At 37.4% G+C, this 22,700-nt stretch overlaps 1 protein-coding gene across 3 annotated transcripts in view; it reads left to right on the top strand.

The window, feature by feature from the left end:
* Positions 1-22,700, top strand: part of LOC150084856 (muscle-specific protein 300 kDa-like) — a 1,257,473-nt gene that overhangs the window by 788,345 nt on the left and 446,428 nt on the right. For all 3 annotated transcript variants that reach the window (XM_090376651.1, XM_090376652.1, XM_090376650.1), the window contains 3 exons: positions 9,619-9,774; positions 10,391-10,555; positions 15,266-15,580. In XM_090376651.1, the coding sequence (XP_090232777.1) occupies positions 9,619-9,774; positions 10,391-10,555; positions 15,266-15,580 (636 nt within the window). The remainder of the gene's footprint in view (positions 1-9,618; positions 9,775-10,390; positions 10,556-15,265; positions 15,581-22,700) is intronic.

Here is a 22,700-nt window from a genome sequence, read left to right as displayed (position 1 = left end):
AATGATGCAAGGAAGCAAGCTTATACAGCATCAACCAAAAAAAAAAAAAAAAAAATCCTATTTCACCTATCCATCCAAGCCAATAGTTTGTTTCACGGCGCTTCCGTAGCCAGGTGGGAAGGAGCAGCAGTGCGTAGCACACGCTTCTTGATTAGACCGGGGTTCGAGCCCGTCACCACCAAATACGGAGGATGCGGAAAGGTCAGGGAATGACCACCGCATATCCCGGAGCAATATGGCCTTAGTCGCTAATGCTCCTAAAAACCAAAACAACAACAACAACAGTTTGTTTCACTTCCACAACAAGGGATGTAAGCTTGTTTCAGCACTCAACCACCCATTGACTGAAGGCAAACTCCTGCACATCTCTTCTGCAACTATCCTTCCTCAATTTGAATTTATGCTTTATGCTCCCTCGTGTGCATAGTCTGAGCAAGAGGAAGACTCCTGTCAGCACTAAATCAAGCTATTCAAAGCCTTAAAGATCTCAATCAGATCAGCTCGCTAGTTTCCATGTAGAACTGAAGCCTTCTCCCCCCCCCAATAATATTATTGCCCTTCTTTGTACCCATTCTAGTAGCTTTACATCCTTTCTAAAATGAGACCTCTAGACCTGTATGCAGTACTCAAGATATGGCCTGACCATTGTCCTATACAATGGGATAATCATCTCCTTATCCCAGCTAGCAAAATTCCTGTTTATCATTGATACAGCGCCCCATGAGCTGTCCTGGCAGCCTGTCTGCACAGCTCATAGAACTTCATATCAGACTGCAATTACCCCCCATCTGTGTTGTATCAACTGTGTGGTACTACTCTCAAGAAAAAGCGTAGCATTTTCCACTATCATGAGAATAGTATCACACAGTTGATATGTTACTGTGGGATTATTGTTATCCATATGCAGTACCTTGCATTTGTCAATGTTAAACTTAAATTACTGTTTCTCAGCCCATCTGCTTAATTTTTCTAGATCTTGTTGCAGCAGCATACCATCATTACTGTCATTAACCACCCTGCCAACCTTTATATCATCTGCAAACTTATACATGAATCCTGATTTACCCTCATCAATATCATTAATAAATATAGAATACAACAATGAACCCAGCACCAAACCATATAGCATTAGCATTAGCATTAGTAGAGGCATTTGATGCAAGAAAGCAAGCTTATGCAGCATCAGCCAAAAAAAAAAAAAAAAAAAAAAACCACTTCCACTTCACCCCTCTGTTCGTTCAAAATACCTGTCCAGCTGAGCATTCAACTTATTTAAGCTATCAACTTCCACGACAAGGGATGGAAGTCTGTTCCACCAACCAACCACCCGCTGGCTAAAGGCAAATTTCCGCACGTCTATCCTACATCTGTCTTTCCTCAATTTGAATTTATGCCCTCTCAGGTGATTATTCTGAGCGAGAGGAAGAATCCCATCAGCATTGAGCATGCTTAAACCATTCAAGGCTTTATACACCTCTATCAGATCACCTCGCTGGTGCCTAGTCTCCAGACACTGTAATTTGCAAAACTTAAGCCTTTCTTCGTAAGAGCACCCCTTTGTTCCATTCACTAATCTTGTTGCCCTTCTCTGTACACGTTCCAGCAGCTCTACATCCTTCTTGAAATTAGGCCTCCCGACCTGTATACAGTACTCTAGGTGTGGCCTGAACATTGCCTTATACAAGGGAATAATCACCTCCTTATCCCTGCTAGAAAAATTCCTATATATCATTGACAATACACCATGAGCTACTCTTGCAGCCCGTCTGCACTGCTCAGAGAACTTCATATCTGCCTGCACAACCACCCCCAGGTCCCTTTCATTCTCTACCACTGTCAGTGTAGTACCACAGAGTTGATATGTTGCTCTGGGGTTGCTATTTCCCATGTGTAGTACTTTACATTTGTCAATGTTAAACTTCATTTGCCTCCTCTCAGCCCATCTGCTCAACCTTTCCAGATCCTGTTGCAGCAGCATAGTGTCAGTAGTGTCCTTGACAACCCTGCCTACCTTTTATCGTCTGCAAACTTGGACATTAAGCTTGATATACCATCATCAATATCATTTATGAATACAGAAAACAATAATGGACCCAACACTGAGCCCTGAGGGACTCCACTAATAACATTAGTCCACGACGAGCAGTGTTCATGATTACCACTCTCTGTCTTCTCCCCCTCAGCCACCCCTTTATCCACAGCAGCAATTTGCCTCCAATGTCACACTGCTCCAATTTGTGCAGCAGTCTTCCATGTGCAACAGTATCAAAAGCCTTTCTAAGATCCAAGTATATAATATCAAAGTTATTCCCTGCATCCAGTTCCTTTGTGACTGCATCATAGTATCCAATCAAATTGGTCAGGCAAGACCAATTTGATTGGATACTATGATGTTATCCAATTAACAAAACCATGCTGTGTCCGAGCTATAACTGAAGTCTTGTCTAAATGATCCTGCAGTGCTTCTTTAACTAGTGCCTCCATTAATTTTCCAGGAACAGAAGTTAAACTCACAGGTCTATAATTACTTGTGTCAGCCTTTGATCCTCCTTTGTGAATTGGGGTCACATTTGCACATCTCCAGTCTGTGGGTACCTCCCCTGAGTCCAAGGAAGCTCTCATAATTATGGCTAAGGGTTTGCTTACTTCCTCTGCTGCCTCCTTTAATATAACTGGATAGATCCCATCCACCCCGGGTGCCTTTCTTGTGTTTATCTTCAAAAATTTCTCCTCCACTTTACTCTCAGTTATTACAAGATTCTCTAGCTTACTGCTAGAGTTGAATACACCTCTGGCTTTCCCCTCGCTAAATAACTCCTCATGTGTGAATGTCGATGAAAAATATTCATTTAGTTTGTTAGCTACCTGAGCAGGATCATCAACAGTTGACCCATCGATATCAAGTGGACCAATCTGATTCATCCCCTTCCTTCTAGAGTTTACATAAGTAAAGAACTCTTTGCTGTTTTTCTTTGCATCCCTTGCCAAAGATTTCTCGTAATCTGCCTTCGCCTGCCTAACCTCCTTTGTAACTTGGTTACAGATCAACTTGTATCTATCATAGGCTTCTGTGTCATGTGTTAATTTGTATGTATCCTATGCATGTTTCTTCTCTGCCATATGCCTCATCAGTTCATCCATTTAGGCCTAAACCTTGAACAATATTTTTTAGTTGGTATGTAAAGCCTAGTAGCTTCCAAGATAAGTTCTTTGAATGCTTCCCATATTGCATTTGCTGTTGGTAACATCATCAGTTGGTCACCCTGTATAGAATTTAAATACTGTCTCAGTCCATCGTAGTCGCCTTTGCGAAAGCAATAACCCTTCCCTTTACCCCTAATGGTAGTTACTTCTTTGAGTAAATCCCACTTCAGCACACTGTGATCACTGCCACCTAGTGGTTCATTTATCTGCAGATTCTTAATGCATGAAGAAATACTGCTGATAATCAAATCAAGAGTATTCCTCCATCTAGTTGCCTCCCGAACATGCTGATGTAGAAAACAATCATCCAATAAATCGACAAAAGCCTTGCTAGTGTGTGAGTGACCAGCCCCCAAATTCCAGTCAATATCTGGGAAATTAAAATCTCCCATTATAAGACTCTGATTTACTGGCCCACTCTATTTCCCTGTACAGTTTCTTATTATACTCATCAGAGTCATTAGGCCTATAGCACACTCCTACTCTCAATTTTGATCTCCCAATGCTTATGTCACACCAAACTGACTCGACACTGCACTGTCCAGCGATGTCCACTGGCTTCACTTCCTTGGATTTTATATATTTCTTAACTAATAGCATAACCCCTCCTCCCTTCCTATCCAGTCTATCCTTGCTGTAGACGTTGTACTCCCCAAATTCCAGTTCTGCATTCCTTATATCTGTGTGACACCACGTCTCTGATATCCCAACAATATCTGCCTGTGATGTTTTGAGCAATACCTCAAATTCATCAAATTTATTTACTAAACTCCTAGCATTGGTGTACACGCAAGTATACATGCAACTATTTCTATTCTTAGCTACCCTAACACAACCCATGTGTTTACTTGTACCGCAATGACTCCCAGCAGTCTCTGAAATATCCTGCATCTTGTTTTTCAGGCTTCTGCTCATTCCAATAGAAGCAGTGCAAGAATCTCTTTCGCCTCTGCCAGTGGCTACTGTTAATCTATTCGTCTTTGTCTCCCCCCAAGCTAGCAGTTTTCCGACCCACCTAACGCTGCCTCGATAGTATCAGCAAATATTCTTGCACCCTTTCTATTTAAGTGTATGCCATCCCTGTAGAAGCAATCTCTCCTGTTAACAAGTACAGTCCAGGCTGAAAAAAATTCTACCCCTTGAGCCTTGCACAATCTTTCCAGGGCCGAATTGATCGACAAGGCTCTCATCGTATACTCCCTCCTATCGTGAATATAGGACCCCACTAATAACATTAGGCCACGAAGAGTACTTTTGTCTTCTCCTACTCAACCATCCATTTATCCATAGCAGTAACTTTCTCTTAATGCCACACTGCTCCAATTTGTAGAGCAGTCTTTTATGTGCAACAATATCAAAAGCTTTCCTGAAATCCAAGTATATGATATTAAAATTATTTTTTTCCATCCATTTCCTTTGTCACTGCATCATAGTATCCAATCAAATTTATTAGTGAAGATCTCCCCGTAACAAACCAATGCTGTGACTGAAATATAACTGCACTGCTGTCTAGATGATCCTACCTTACTCCTTTAACCAGTGACTCCATTATTTTCCATGGTACAGAAGTTGATCTCACAGGTCTGTAATTATTCATGTCGCCCTTTGATCTCCATTTGTGAACTGGGAGATACATTCACACATCTCCATTCAGGGACCTCTCCTGAATCCAAATATGCTTTCATAGTTATGGCTAAGGGTTTACTTACCTCCTTTGCTACCTCCCTTAATATTATTCGATAGACCCCCTCAACTCCAGGTGCCGTTTTTATTTCTAAGTGAAAGTGAAAGAGATGCAATTTGCTTTGAAATAAATTTCCAAAAGCAGTTTGAACAATTCACTTAAATATCGTAAATAGTATCATATAAATATAATATTAATATTGGTAAAGTCATATGAAACTGATGTCAAGATTTAAATTGTGCAAATTATTTTTCAGTAAACTGACATTTGGCTCACCCAGTGTATTAATGAGATTTCTAAAGATATTAACCAGTTTCATTTAAAGTGAGAACATAATGCAGGCATTTTCACGTTATATCTGATTTGAATCACAGGACTCATTTAAATCCCTTTGAAATTATTGGGAAACATATTGTACATTTTCCATCTTAATCTTTTTTTCTATTCATCTGCTGTTCCTATCCAAGTTTTTGAGAACAAAAATTAAGGAAAATTTTTCTGTGCGATTTTTCTCTGTGTCCATACCACATTGAAGGTGCAGAATGCTTGGGCATAAAAACAATCCCAAAGCATGAACATATAAGATCTGGTCCCAAATCATGCAATTTAGGACCAGTTCTTATGTTTTCTTTTTTTATTCATCACCTTCACTATTGCAAATTTGACCATCTCATGCTATCATTATTGTATTTTATTACACCCACTTCTAATTGTATACAGGATATCTTACCCTCCCCTTTACTTTTATGCTCTAAAACCACTGTTCACCCAGCTGTAACTCACAATAAATTTCAAAAAAATTATTTTTTCTTAATTAAATTTCTCAGGCAGAATTTAGAGACACTTTCTATTAAGTGTGAAAAAAAAAAAAGTTGTATGCATCTTTGCATTCATTTTCCATCTTTAAAAAGGGCACTTTGAACCTTCAAGTGAATGTGGCAAAAGTCTGCTATTAATACTTATCCATATGCTTACATTAGAGAGGACACCATTATCCAAGTTGCATACAATTTTGAACAAATGACATCACCAAAAGATGAATCTCCAGTTTTTTTTTTTTTTTTTCAAAAACTGGTGTACTACTGTACAGCTCTTTCAACATTCATGATCTCACAGATGACAGATGGGTTTTCCATGCCAGTATAGAGGTTCCATCACTTGTCGCTCATTTGAGAGGTCTAGGTTTGAATCCTGTTTGGAGCGGGGAGGATTTCTTAAACACAATTCTTCTTCCCACAAGTAAGTCATTTCAGGTTTCTCCTCTCGCCGTAAACACAGCCTGGTTCCATTTCTAGATGTCTATCCATCCCCTTCCTTTAATTTATGTAAGCTCTCCAGTTCTACAAGATTAGGTGGAAAATTATCCCATAGTAGTAGTAGTAATGGAGGCATGTAATGCAAGAAAGCAACGCATGAGCTTATGTAGCATCAGCAAAAAAATAAAAAAAAATTTTACACATCCATTCCCTATAAAAGTTTGTCCAGTTCCTCCTTGAATTTATTTAAGCTATCAACTTCCAAAACAACAGATGGAAGTTTGTTCCAGCTATTAACCACCCGCTGGCTAAAAGCAAATTTCTGCACATCTATTCTACAACTGTCTTTCCTCAATTTGAATTTATGCCTCCTCAGATTCATAATCTGAGTAAGTGGAAGAATCCCATCAAAATTCAGCATGCTCAACCCATTCGAGGCCTTATACACCTCAGTCAGATCACCTCGCAGGTGCCTAGTCTCCAGCCACTGTAATTTGCAGAACTTAAGCCTTTCTTGGTAAAGGACCCCTTCGTTTCCCTCACCAATCTTGTTGTCCTTCTCTGTACACACTCAAGCAACTCTACATCCTTCCTAAAATGAGGCCTCCAGACCTCTACACAGTACTCAAGGCATGGCCTGACCAATTTTGCTAGTACGGAAAAGGAGGTGATCATCCCTTTGTATAAAGGGATAATCACCTCCTTTTCCATACTAGAAAAATTCCTGTATATCATTGACAATACCCCATGACCTGTTCTGGCAGCCTGTCTGCATTGCTAAGAAAACTTTATCTGACTGAACAATTGTGAGAAATGTACCACATAGTTGGTACATTTCTCTGTGGTTACTTCTACCCATATACAGTACTTTGCATTTGTCAGTGTTAAACTTCAGTTGCCACTTCTGAACCCATCTGCTCAAATTTTCTAGATCCTGTTGCGTAGCACACTGCCATTACTGTCATTAACAACCCTGCCAACCTTTGTATCCTCTGCAAATTTCGACATTAAGCCTGATATACCTTCATCAATATCATTGATGAATATACAAAACAACAGTGGGCCCAACACCGAACCCTGGGGAACTCCACTAATAACTTTAGTTCACGAAGAGCTTTGTAACCAAATCATAGTATCCAATCAAACTTGTCAGACAAGGCTTTCCCTTAACAAACTCATGCTGTGTCTGAATTATTACTGCAGTCTTGTCTAGATGATGCAATGCATCTTTATCTATAGTTGTGAGAGAACTTTCTGTTAGCACAATTAATCTTAAGTCTTTTTTTTGTTAAGTGCTTTGCATTTGTTGCATCCCAAGTAAATAAGATAATACTGGCCAAAAGTTTAAACTTGTTTGCTTTTTCTCATAATAGAATATGCTATTTCTATGTATTTTATTGAAAAATTAACATTTTTCCTTTTCTAATTTATTTGTAAATCATTTAACAAACTTTAAAGAAACATGCAATATTTATGAGATTAAATGAAGTGGAATTTCATTTGAGAAGGAATTATCTTAATAAAGAGATACTGCATATTTTCATGTTAACTCCAAAAGGATAGCATGTGTATTTGGTTACAAATTGATAGGTATTTCCATTTTGCAACTTCATGTGCTTCAAAACTACATCTTGATGAGTCTATAATGCTTGTGACTTAGAAGCATTTATTAAGGAATCAGTATCACTTCAGAAAGTGATATGAACTGTTATAGAAAAAAACTGTATTAAATTCTTTTGATAGCTGCAATATCCAAATATGGTTGCATGTTGTATAAACAAATTCCAGCTCTGTAATCTGGAACCCAAGAGTTCAGATTAACTCATGAAAGAGTTAAGGCCCAAATGACATTTTGAAGTACCAATGGTACTAAAATAAAATTTAGGGCTTAAAGCCTCAAACCACAGAATATACTAGTTATTATTTCATCAGTTCTGTATGTAGTAAATCATCAAAGCTGGCGAAATGGCATCATTTTCAGTACATCTTATCTTGTGAATACCTTCACAACAAGTTGCCTGTCATTGCACTACTTTGAATAAGTAATGCTTCCCCATTAGAGAGCACTGTTGTTATTTATTCAGTGGATACCTCCACTCAGACGGCCATTTCAGGGCTGTTTGACCCCATCATTGGTGGGTAGGTGTCCACAGAATACGTAACAATAGTCTCCTCTAATGGGGAAGCATTACTTTTTCAAAGTAGTGCAGTGACAAGCTACTCATTGCGAAGGTATTCATAAAATAAGATGTAATGAAAATGATGCTATTTCACCAGTTTTGGTGATTTACTACATACAGAACTGATGCATTGCACTAACTTGTATGTCCTAATGATACATATTATTTGTCTTTGTTAGACACTTCTGCCATTTGTCAGTTTCACAAATGGAAATCATCTTCAATTAAAGTCCATATTTGAGGAGGCTTAGAAATTGCACTTCATCAGTCTGAGTTACTGGTTGTATCACAGAAAGTCGGTTACATTTAGCTGAAAAGCCAAGTTTTAGTTAAAAGTTTCAGTCCTCAAAATGATATCTTTGTTCTGACTGTATCATTGACTCTGCAAATGACATATGTTTAATTTTTCCATTCACCTATTCATGAAGTGTCAGTGCACCCAAAGGTATCTTGATCTTCTGTTTTGTAGTCAAAAATACAAATTGTAAATGGTCTTGATCATACAAAAAGTTATTATTTTGTGCTGTTCAATTACATACTTACCACAAACATAACAGAAACTGTTAGATAGTAACATGCTGGTGTAACATTTTAGTTTTTTCACAATAAATATTTCATTTGCACATGATTAATTATAGAAACACACAGAAATAATCATCTTGAAGTTGTATAAATCATTAATTCACCTATGGAGCCTAACTTAGTACTATGTCAGACTGTGCCACTTCGTTGAGTAGTGCCATTTATTTTATGACATAATGTAATTGATCAGAACATGTTGTGGTGTGTTACAATCTGTCACACAGTTTAACACATACATGAAATGCGAGAAAGCAGAAGAAAAACTTTAGACGTGATGGCACAGTCTGACATAGTCTGATTCTATCTGACATGGCACAGTCTGATTTTATCTGACATGTCAAGCAGATAGAATTCTTTGAACAAAAAAAAATGAAACAATCAATTTTTTTAATATTATTTTTTATTGATGAAAAGCGAAAAAAAAAAATAATTCTGTACTCACTCATATTTCTGACACAGAACCAGATAAAAATAAAATCTGATCTTGGTATAATACAAATTAAAAAACCAAAATTATCAGTCATCAAATTCTAGTTTTTGGTAGCTGTTCATGTGTTCATATTATGTATTAGGCTGTTATGATTAATTTTCTAAAAATATTCCTGGTATTATAAGCTGCCATTTAAAATAATAGATTTTAATTTACCTTTCACTTTGAAAAGTAGTTTTGAATTTAATTAAAATATTCTTCTGTTATCTTATACCTGAACAGGCTCTTGTTGCTGAATTGCATTATCTGGATAGTCGAATCCATAGTGAACTTAGGCTGCAGACTGAAAATGATCAGCAAGATTCTGATATAACCAGAGTGGCAGCTGATATTGTTGTCCTTAAAACCAGATTAGAAACAAAACAAGATATGCTGAAAGTATGCTTACCAGTCATTTCTAAATACCTATTTTCTATACCTAAAGTTAAAATTTTATCTTAGAATATGCTGGTAATTCAAAATGATCTGTATGATTTCAAAAAATCTCGACAATGGTATGTGGAGTTCATGACTTGTCACTAGTTTTAAGAAGCTCAGCTTCAAAATTTCAGCGCATTAAGAATTTAATTTTAATCTCACCTGAATCTCATTTTTGAGAATTCCTCCTTACTGGAGGAATCCTTAAAAGCTTCTATGATTCAGGGATGTAGTTAACTGTAGTTATCTCAGATAGTAAGAATAGGAGTTTTCCTTGTAAGTTATACACCTTTTTACCAGGTATATCATGCAGATCATTCCTTAAATACACACTTTTGCAAACATAAAAATTGTGATTAATCATGTGAATTGGCACAATATAACCAAAGTAGTCACTGTGACAAAATAAAAAACAAAACAAATTCCTTAATTTTACAATAAATTTTTAAAATCACAAAGATTCACTTTATCTTGTATATAAATCAGTAATAATAATATAGAGAGAAAAAACTCTCACAGTGCTTAATTCTTGTTTGGTGTTCATTTCTGTGTCCTTAAATACTACTTGTTTATTTAGGAAAAGTTCGGAGATCTAGATAGCATGCTTCAGAAAGTAGAGGATTTAACTAAATTATATTCTAATATGGAAGAATGGTTGCTGGAAGTTTATATCATTGTCACACTTCCTGTAAGTCAGTTATCGACACCACAGTTATTACAGGATCAACTTCAAGAAATTCAGGTAGGCGACCATCTTAAAATCCCATTTTTATTTAAAGAAAATCTTACAAAATTTATTCATATAGGAAATAGTGAGGGAAAAATATTTGTGTGTGTGTCTGAAGAACCCTGGACAAAAAATTAGGCACCTGTATAATTTTCCATTTAATAATATGTATGCCCTCCTTTAGCATGATTCATTTCATCAATTCTCATTTGTAGGGATTTAACTAGATTCCTTAAATAGTTTTTATCAATATGAGGTGCTACCCAAATGTTCTCAAAATTTGAATGTTGTGCAGGAACTACGTCTAGTACAAACTTGTGGGGCTAGGTAACACTGCAGGCAACCTTTGTGAATCAATGTGTCACGTGGCATCCAGCTGGATAGAGGCAGTGAATATTTATGCACAGTTCTTTGGTGGTGTTTTTCACGTAGTTTGTGATTGTTGCGATGGTTGATGTGAGAGAGCAATGTGCTTACATCAAGTTTAGTTTCCTTCTTAACAATACAGCAGCACAAACCTTTAAGAAGTTGAAACAAGCTTTTGGTGACAATGCTTTAGGCCAGATGCAGACCTACTACTGGTTTAACCATTTTAAAAATGATTGAATGTTGGTTGATGACGATGATTGCTCTGGGCGTTCATCATTGGGCACAACCACGGAAAATATCACAAAAGTTTGGTCAGCGATCCGTGAAGATGGCAGGCAGACTATCCATGACATTTGTGGCATTGTAGGACTATCATATGGCACGTCTCAGCGGATTTTGTCAGACAAGTTGAACATAAGAAGGATTGCAGCCAAGTTCTTGCCATGGTTACTGAGTGAAGACCAAAAGCAGCATCGCATGGAAGTTAGCAGAGATCTTCAAGAACGGGCCAGGAGTGATCAAAACTTCCCTTCTACGGTCATCACTGGTGATAAGAGTTGGGTATGTGGGTGTGACCCAGAAACCAAGTAACAATCATCCCAGTGGAAGAGCCCATATTTGCCCCCATGGAAGAAAGCACAAGTGAGGAGCAATGCGAAGTCCATGCTGATCTGTTTTTTTGGACATTGATGGGATTATCCATAAGGAATTTGTCCCTCCTGGCCAGACCGTCAATGCAAAGTTCTACTGCGATGTACTGAGGTGGTTAAGGAAAGCTGTCAGGAAGAAATGTCCAGAGAAGTGTTTGTTTGTTATTTGGATTTTAGGAGCATTAGCAACTAAGGCCATATTGCTCCGGGATATGCGGTGGTCATTCCCTGACCTTTCCGCATCCTCCGTATTTGGTGGTGACGGGCTCGAACCCCGGTCTAATCAAGAAGCGTGTGCTACGCACTGCTGCTCCTTCCCACCTGGCTACGGAGGCGCCCCAGAGAAGTGGTGCACAAACAACTGGGTCCTTCATCATAAAAATATGCCAGTCCACACATCTCTCACTGTGGCACAGTTTTTGGCATCCAACAACATGACAATTTCCCCCTATCCCCCTTATTCACCCGACTTAGCTCCTGTGATTTTTTTCCTCTTCCCAAGAATGAAAATCAAGCTGAAGGGTTAAAGATTTGACAGCATAGAGGATATCCAACACTGTGGCGAAGAAGGGCTTTCAGGACACATTCAAATCATGGGAGAAATGCTGGAATTTGTGTTTACGCTTTCAAGGGGACTACTTCGATGGTGGTGAATAAGACCCAGGGCGAGTCTAATTTATTTTATAAATACATTTCGGGAACTTTTGGGTAGCACCTCGTATAAGGCCATTCTGATAACTATTGAGCCCATAATTCATTCAGATTTTGTTGATGCTGTTGTATTTTCATCTTCTGTTCAAGATAGTCTCATATATTCTCTGTAGGATTTAAACTTTGTGACTTGGCCAGCCAATATGAATGTTCTACCATTTAAACTGGTACGTTTTAAACTGGCATTCCTTGTTTACTGTAATCATTTTGCTTTAATCTTTTATTTGTTTTAATTTCTAGAGATTATCATACAGAAGTGTTCTACCTATCATATTTAGGTAAATTTCTCTTATTCTTCTACAAATTATGAATTTCAGAGAGTTGAGGTTTTGGAATGTTGTTATTTCTCAACGTTACAAAAATTATGGCACATTGAATGCACTCTCTCAAATACAGCTGGCAGCAAATGTGTTAGTGCAGTGTTCCCTCAGAAAAATTGGCTGATAAAGTCCTTAGTTAACTAGGACCTCATCAGCTAATTTCTACCACATCAGCTGATTTCCTGGGTTAACTGTTTGCAGCAGTTCTTGTCTCGTGTGAGATCATTTTTCATTTATTCAAAGCATTCATCACCAATTGTGATCGCTTAGCACAGACTTTCAACCACAGTTTTGCTGCTGATTTCAGGTTCATTTAAACCCACACCATTCTTTAAAATTCTTTAAAAACTTTCTGAAATACCAGCAAATTCATCTATTTCTTCAACAGAATATCCTTTAGACCTGCCAATTGCTATCACTCCTTTTTTGGCTCTTATTGACATCTTTTCTGCAATTCATTTTTCTGGATGGGAACCCTTGCTTCTTCAGTTACTGCTGGTAATCTCATATATAAAGAAAACAGGTTAACCTTATACTCTGATTTCAGTTATAAGAACAAGCACAGAAGATACACACAATCAATGTGCTTTAAATACCACCAGAGACTAATTTTTTGTTTGGTCCCATTTTATATACACAGATGAGCCAAAACATTATGACCACCTACCTAATATGCTGTTGGTCCTCCACTTGCAGCCAAAACAGCTTGTACCAAGCGAGGAATGGACAGTACAAGATCTCCAAATGTCTTCTGGTATCTGGTACCAACACATAACCAGCAGATCCTTTAACTCCTGTAAGGTCTGTGGTTGAGACTCCTCAAATTGGAGTTGCTGTTCCAACACAAACCACAGATGCTTGATGCGATTGATGTCTGGGGAATTTGGAGGCCAGGGCAATAACTCGAAGTCTTCCTCGTGTTCCACAAACCAGCCTTGAACAATCCAGGTGGTGTGGCATAGCGCATTATCCTGCTGAAAGATGGCACCACCAGAGGGGAAGATTGTTGCCATGAAAGGGTGTACCTGGTCAGCAATGATGTTTAGGTAGGTAGTAGATGTCAGAGTGCCCGGCACATGGATGACCGGACCCAGGATATCCCAGCAGAACATTGCCCAAAGCATGACCATGCCACCACCAGTTTGTTTTCGTCCCAAAGTGCATCCAGGTGCCATCACTTCCCCAGGTAAACAATGCACACGTACCCAGCCATCTACATGGTGCAACAGAAAATGTGATTCGTCGGACCAGATGACTTCTTCCAATCACTCAAGGTCCAGTTTCAATGCTCGTGTGCCCATTGTAGGCACTGTCACTGGTGAACCATGGTTAGCATGGGCACTCAGAGAATCCTGTGGCTGTGCAGTCCCATTTTTAGCAGGGTTCGATGTACTGTGTGTTGTGACACATTACTCCCATCACCAGCATTCCAATTACTGGTGGCGGCGCCTCCGTAGCCAGGTGGGAAGGAGCAGCAGTGTGTAGCACACGCTTCTTGATTAGACCGCGGTTCGAGCCCGTCACCACCAAATAGGGAGGATGTGGAAAGGTCAGGGAATGACCACCGCATATCCCGGAGCAATATGGCCTTAGTTGCTAATGCTCCTAAAAACCAAATAACAACAACAATAACATCCAATTACTGGCGAGTTGCACCACAGTTGCCCTTCTGTTGTCACGTACTATTTGGGAGAGCCTTCTCTCACCTCGAGCATCAATGAGCTGTGGGCATCCAACACCTTGCCGGCAGTTCGTGGGTTTTCCCTTCTATTTATTTTATTTATTTTTTTTTTTGTTAGTTGTTGCTGCATCAGCTTCTGTAGCCATAATGCACCTCCCAAAGTTTTTGCATTTTACTCTGATCCAAGCCCGAGGCGGGATTCGAACCCACGACCTTTGGATGACTGCCTACTATATGATGACCTCAGATCTTCTCTCATCACACAAATCCATTTCATCCCAAGAGACCAGGAGCAACATCTCCTGGAAGACCACTATACAGCCTTTTATAACTTTGCTCAGGACCTCTTCACGAGGCGGAAAACCCTACTACAACCTCAGAATCAGACCCAACCAGACAATGAAACGGCCTAATCAGCCATGTGTCAAGACCACTACTTGCTTCAGCGTACTGCAATCCCCGCGAAGACTTTCAAGATGCACAATAATCGTGCCTTTACAATGCATCCTCAATATAACTTCGATCTACCATGACTGCCGCTCCGGCTTCACCCCAACAAGTTGACTCACCACTGAAATGACTGCACTATCTGGACGGGAGTTGTCTGTTCCAGGATTGACACTACCCGGATTTGATCCTCTTGGATTGACTCTACCAAATATATCTTCATGCAGCTCACTACTGAAATGACTTCACCACCTGGGACACCACCTGAGACAACTTTGTTTATTGGATCAAACAGAAATTATTTGTTTTATAAATTATGAATATTTGGTTTATTATTATTTGTTTTTAAAAAATATACATTTTTATTTTTTAACTTTTGACTGCTTGTATTAATATTAATGTTAATAGCGGCATATGATGCAAGAAAACAGCATCAGCCAAAAAAAAAAAAACGAAAGGAAAGGGAAAAAAAAAGATTATAATCATTCACCACTAGGCCAATGGAATATTCTTGTTATTAGTAATATTTTTAATACTATATTTTTAGGATATAAAAGAAAAAATGGCTGATAAATCATCAAAACTAGAAGAGGGAATTTCATTAAACAAGTATATCTCAGAACATTTGGTAACAACAACAGCAGCCATCACATTCAGGGAAAAGCTATCTAAAGTACAAGATATGATGTCAAAGGCTGAAGAAGCTCTTTTTCCCAGAGTTCATGTATTACAGAATTATTTAAAACAAGCCTTATTTGCAGAAACAAGAAGAAAACAGCAGTTAGAAAATATTATGTGTATAAAAGAAGCCGGTACAAATGAAAATGGAAAGCTGATGGAAACCCATTTGAAGCATCTTGAAGTATGTATAAATAATTTATAACTATTTGTTTCTCTAATTATTTGATGTGAATAAATACATAAATTTTTTTTATTTTATTTGTACCTTTTTGTATGCAGACACGTTTGTTTCTTGCTGTTTTACTTTTTAAGAATTGATATTACTTTTTTGTGGATTATAATATGTAGATTTCAGTACTTTTTACCTTATAATTTAATTTCCTTATCTAGAATATTTATTCCTGTTAGTAGTAATTCAGTAGAAAAGTTATAACTTCATTACTTAAAACTTGTTTGCTTGAACCTGGCAAAATTTTAATACTAATAACAAATTATGTGTATTTACTACCTGTCATATTAATATATAGATCATATTATATAAAATAAAATTATGGCACGTAATAATAAAAGTGATGCAACTCTGTTTAATTGATTTTACACTCCTTAATTGGGATGAAAATGGAACAGTCATCATAAATTAGTGTTAAAATTTACAGAATCTAACTAGAGGAGTTCTTATTAATACGCTGATAAAAAGAAGAGATATAAAATTATTCACTGGGATTACTGAAGACCTCTTTAGCCAAAACCATGAATGTAGTAGAACTATTTGGTAAAAATTTAAGAAAATTGCCTCTTTTTGTGAAAAGAAACAACTGTGTTCATTGAATATATTATAAACATTAACATCACTGTGACATACTCTTAAAGTGAATGGTAGTGATGTTAATATCTAGATGGCAAACTCCACCATCCTGGATAGGCTTTCCATCAATGATTGATAGATTACAGTGGGTATAGTCTTCCATTTCTCCTGCAGAACAGTGACCAATTGAGCAGTTGATAGGGGATGTATTGGTCTGGCCATTGCCTGATATTCCAGTTCATCCCATAGGTGTTCCATAAGGCTCACATCAGGATTCTTACTAGCCAATCCAATTTTTGTACATTCATAAAACAATTTTGAACCATTCTAAAACAGCACTGGCAGTATGGTGTGGTGCACTATCTTATTGAAACAAACATGGATACCAAAGAACTGCAACGTTGTAGGCTGTATATTCAAACTGGTAAGGTAGGAATCAGTGTTCATAGTTCTCCACATGACTACAGATCCTAGGCTGTACATGAGAAACAAGTCCATGCTATAACACCACCTCCTCTGAACTTCATTGTTGGCACGATGCACTCCAGCAGCATATGTTCTCCAGGCATCCTCCACACTTCCCCATCTGATGACAGTAGGATGAAATGAGATTTATTACTCTGTATGATTGATTTCCCCTGCTCTGTGGGCCAGTTATAGTGTTTGTTGCACCATGCAAGGTGAGACTGTTGATTGCACTTTGCGATGTTTGGCTTATGTGCCACTGCTCTCTCTCTCCTATGAACACTGAGGCTGTGGAGCTCTATACATAGTGTATTTGTAGGTATATATAAGGCATTAGCAGGTGTTGATCCCTTGAACACTTGGTTATTTTTCAGAAAATGAGATTGTTATACCACACTTCTCAATATCATGTGGTCATATGAAGTGAGCTTCTGTGGTCTTTGTGTGCATTGCAGGGTGGTGGTTGTTGTTTGTTTGTTATTTGGTTTCTAGGAGCATTAGCAACTAAGGCCATATTGCTCCATCAGGGTGGTGGTGGTACTGACATGATTCCCTATAATGATAACATTATTGATGGTTAACATTGGATGGTATAAGCTGTTTGCAGTTGCATGAATTGACAAGCCAGCAATGTGACATCATGATCAAATGGATCCGTCACATTCTTTTTTTTTTTAATTTTTTTTAATGAAAACCTCAAACACAAAAAATATTATTAGAACCTATAGTACTTAGTACTGTGCATGGGCAGAAGGCTGAGAAGATGAAAGATATTACTTGTTGACATCAGACTTGAATTTCTGTAGATTATAATTTTCAGGAAATACGTGTGTAGGGAGATGTTCCAGAAAACAATAGTTGAAGGAATAAATGAGAAAGAATAAAAGTTGATTCTGTGATTTTGAAGTTGGACAGTAAATCGATGTTGACTGGTTGCAGCATGTGTTCGGACTGGTTTAGAAGAGAGAGAGAGAGAGAGGAATTATATAAGCAAATTCAGAAGAAGAGTGCCCAGAAGTATCTATAGAAAAGGCATGCAGCAGATACGTCTATGAGACAGAGTGCAGAGACTTTGTTAGAGATGGGTCATTAATTAACCTAACCGCCCTATTTTCAATAGAGTTTAAAAGCCTGAGAGATTTAAGAGGTCACTACCCCAGAACAATATTCTATGGTAGGGCAGATTTGAGATTTCTACAGAGTGAGTAGCTGTTTAGAAAAAGTAATACCAAGAGTGAAAGAGAAAGCTCAGTGTTTTAGATTCAGAGGAAGCAATATTTGTGTTGGGCTTATGCCGAGAAAGATTGATAAGTTGAACTATTGATAAGTAACACTAGTCTTCTCTACTAGAGAAGCATTGCTTATTCAAACTAGTGCAGTACTAGTTTGATGAGATACCAGGTCTACCTGTGAAGGTAGACCTGGTATCTCATTGTGAAGGTAGCCACAATATGTGATATAATTAAAACGATGCCTTTACACTGCATACGTAGTTTAATTTTATGGGTTAACTATGGTGTATCTGCACTGATATTATATAGTTTATTTAAACCCATATGAAATTATGCTTTGTGCATTTAGTCTTTAAATACAGTTACATATGTTAAAGTACAAGTACAAAACACTATATTTAATAACATTTATTAATATCTTTGCATGCATAGTTTAAAATATATTTTGTGTTACGTGACCTCTACCTCAAAGTATATCTTGGGAAAAAGGGTCGAGAAACACTGCTTTAGACTATAACATCTTGGGCTATGTGAAATCATATGTGTACACTCAGATAATTAACAGTAAACAGAGATGCACTGTTTTGGAGAATTTTTTACACTTTGGGCTACATTTGGAATGACCAATCAACAATGGAGAGTTACAATGTAAGCATTATTACAACATGCAGAAATGTGTTTACAAGTACAAGGTAGAAATTATGAGCAACCATTATAAGAGAATTGGTGTTCGTATCTTAAAATAATTGATTTTCCAACTTAAATGTTTTTAGATGATTTTGAAATATTTTGAAACTTTTAATGATAAAATAAGTGTTTAACATGGTATTCCAGTTTTTCTTATAATTTCCATGTTTTCCACATGAGTTCAAAATCAGCCCATGTTGACATGAACTTTGTTTGTTAAGATCACTTACAGAATCAACCCCTGAAAGTTTGGTGGATTCTTTCTAGAACATCCTGTATATATAAAACTATGTTTTAGATGTTGAAGTATTACTTGATGAGGAAAAAGTCAGGTGCATACCAAATTGAATATTCTGTTAGTATCTGTGATGGTAATAGGCCTGATTTACAGATTTCCAAGGCTCCCCCCCCCCCAAACACATCTTTCTTTATACAGGGGCATTTCAAAAGCATGTGAAAAAATTCTAAAGTGTATTCTAGAATCCAGTATAAGAAAAAAAAATGGCATAGAACATAATGGCTGATTGTTGAACAGTAATGGAGCTGTGGCCATTTGGATTTTGAAAAAGACTATGGAGTTTTGAATGGTTGGTAAATAAGAAAATTAATAAGATAATAAAAAATAATGATAAACAGACATGTACGACATATGAATAACATATTGTTATAGTACATTTTACTAGTTTATTCCCAATGTAATCAAGTGGAAGTTGCTCTTGCTCTTGAAAATGACCACCTCATTTGTCAGAGTAACTGTCAAGCATAGTCACCTTAGCTGATTTGCTAGGCTCTGGAAATGAATGTTGCTCACTCGCTTACATGGGAATAAACAAAAATGAAATGGACTATAGGTGTGACTGTTTATTCATATTTTTTTACTATTTAATTATTTTAACTATTTTAGGTATATTTTTAATTTTCAATGCTCTATAGCCAGTTTTTTAAAATTCAAAAAGTCATAGTTCTATAATAATTCAAAATTAGACACAAGGTAATATAACTTTTTTTTTTTTTTTCCTTCTTATTTTGGACTCTAGATTATGTTTGAGAATTTTTTTCAGATACTTTTCAGAAATGCTCTATATAAATGAAAGTGCTTAAAATGTTTGGGCTTTTCACAAGAAGGAAACAGCTTCCCATATCCCTGGGAAGCCTTTAAAGCCTAATTCCAATTTCACAAGCCCCTCCCATTTCCCTCCTACAGAAACATTGCTATAAATTTGGAACAAAAGATTTGAACCATTTAAAAATTTCAGTACTTATTTAGAGTATTCTGAGTGACTTTTGTACCAAATTTCATATTGGTGGGTTAGCCCATTTCCCTTGTGCACACCTCCCCATTTAAGAAGTACTTCTACACACATCCCACTTTATAACTACCCATCACTTGAGAAGTTTTGATAAACTGTACTTCAGTACAGTATAGGAGTTTTTAATCTCTCAAGTACAGTTTTGATAATTCAAAATGCCTCAAATGTAATGGAATCATTACCTCTGTACATTACTTTACATAAATTGTTTTTTTAGGCTTGATCCCATATATATGTATAAGCAACTGTTGTTTTCATGCTGTCCATCTGCATGTAAAAACTTGACTCCCAGTAGACACATTTTTGTGAAATTTTATATTTAGTTCTTTTAGAAAGATTTGTCAATCTGTCTCAAATTTTATTAAAATCAGATAAATATAAATCCTGCAATTCTTATTTTTTATTTATTTATTTTTTTTCATTCAGTTTGTATGCAAAAAAAATAAATATATATTTTTTATACAGCTTCTATGGAAAAAAGAAATTCATAAATTAAATGTAGTTTTAATGCAGTATTGTTTAGCTTAAGACAGTCCAAGCAGGCTTTGTGTATATTGTTATATAAGACTCATGAACGTGGTATTTCTTGTGAAAAGATACACACGCAACGAGCCAAAAATTTATGACCACCTACCTAATAGCATGTTGGGGTCCACCTTTTGCTGTGATAACTGCTGGCAGCTAGCATGGTATCAGGGAAAGTGTCCTCCAGTATCCTGGACCAGCTGGAAGAAGGACATCCCAGAGTTTGGCCAAAGAGCAATGCACAGGCATGGACTGATGAATGCTGCATTCCACGGCATCCCACAAATGTTCAATGGGATTGATGTTGGGGGAATCCTAGAACCATTCCTACACAATGTGGGCCTTGTGATGTGTTGTCTTGTTGAAAGAGTCCCGTGCCATCTGGATACATGGTAATAATGTAGGGAAAAACTTGATTAAAAACAATGCCAAGGTAGTATCTGGCAGTGAGGGAAAGTTCATTAGGGATGAGTGGACCAGTGATATCCATGAAAATATTCTCCAAACCATGATACCACTGTCACCAATCTGTGTTTGTCCAACCATGCAGTCTGTTGCAGCTGTTCACCTTCTCATTGTAGAATGCACATACACCCATCCATCGGAATGATAGAGCTAAGGCCTTGATTCATCAGACCAGGTGACTCTTTTCAGTTGTCCAATGTCCAGGAACGGTGCTTCTGTGCCTACTGCTTGTGGTGGTGTTGATGATGGTCGGTCAATATGGGCATATGAACAGGTCACTAACTCCATATGCCTATCCACAAGAGCAGCTGCTGGGTGGTGTTCAAAAATGTTTCTCTGTGTGCCCTGTTAGTAGTTTGCATTAATTGAAGGATCATGAGCCATCTGTTGTACTGGACAGTGTGCCAACTGCTTTTCACCTTAACTGTCAACCAGGTGGTCTCCCCTTCCCAGCATGTGGAGTGGTTTTGTGACTATTTCCAAACACACCTTCACTCTGGCAACCTTCAAACCGCTGACAATATCTGTGGTTGAGATGTTCCCCCCCCCACCTTCCTAGCACCACAAATCATTCTCTGTTCAGCTCCATCATATCATTCCCTTTCCCCATTGCACAGGCTTCATACTGACGAACTGACAGGCATTACTCATGCCATCTCTGTATATGCTCTGCCAGCAGATGATGTAGCTCCTAGATGCCATGGACACATCCATTCATGATAACAGGGATAATACTAATGCTTTGGCTAATGAGGTTTGTGTGTGTGTGTGTGTGTGTGTGTGTGTGTGTGTGTGTGTGTGTGTGTGTGTGTGTGTGTGTGTGTAAAACTGTAAAAATAATACGTTTAATAGTAAATATAAATAAAGAGTTGACTGTGAATGTAAGTGGCTGCGTAAGCAATATGAAAAAAGAACAAAAAAAAACAGAAAATGGGCAAGGAAACAAATAATGAAGATAGAAGTAGAAATGAAAGGAAAGTGAAAGGAATGTGTATCTAAAAATGTTGCAAAATATTAAGTATGAGGCAAATATAAGCAAAGTCAATAAATAATAAATGGTATCACCTGACCACACTGAAGCCAAAAAAGGCCTCGGCGTGGTCAGGTGGCACTGGTCTAAATTTATTTAGACCAGTGCCAGTCCTGTATATACACACTCAATACAAGATTGTAACAAGTATATTCAGTCTTCTCAGTTTTCAGCCCACATGGTATTGAAGTACTATAGGTTCCTATGCCTTTCATATCTGGGTTCATCAGTGAAAAAAAAATGCAACAGTAACTCAGGTTTTGAATATCTGTGTCTGTAAATTGCATGTTTATATTGATCTGTTCACAAGATAAAACCAATTAGGTAATGTATACAGTGCATTACACAGTTCAAGTATGTTTGTTCATATTTCTTTAATTAATTGATTTTTTCCTTTTCTGTGATTAATAGAAATGAAAATTAAATACAGTTATCTTCTTATCAATTAATTACTAAGGTTATAACTTCGTAGAGAACTTAATAAAACTCTACAGTTTTTGCATTCTCTAAACTTTGGTATTCAGTTTAATTACAGTTGCATGATATTATTACTCTTCTCCCATAAGCTTTTTTTAAAGTCTCTTCTCTCTCTCTCTCTCTCTCTCTCTCTCTCTCTCTCTCTCTCACTTTCTTTATATATATATATATATATATACACACAAATAGATTAGATAAATGTGTAGATAGTGGTGCTGACTATCAGGTATTACCTGAGGCTGTATAAGGGCCGGCAGCCAAAACCAAAGGAAACACAGCAATAAGCAAGGCTTCTGTATCTGTTA

This window comes from Mastigoproctus giganteus, chromosome 6 (assembly GCF_048544385.1).
Source record: "Mastigoproctus giganteus isolate SK-2022 chromosome 6, ASM4854438v1, whole genome shotgun sequence".
In the NCBI taxonomy this organism is placed as follows: domain Eukaryota; kingdom Metazoa; phylum Arthropoda; class Arachnida; order Uropygi; family Thelyphonidae; genus Mastigoproctus; species Mastigoproctus giganteus.
The sequence above is the reverse complement of the archived record's forward strand: the minus strand, read 5'-3'. Positions and strand labels throughout refer to the sequence as shown.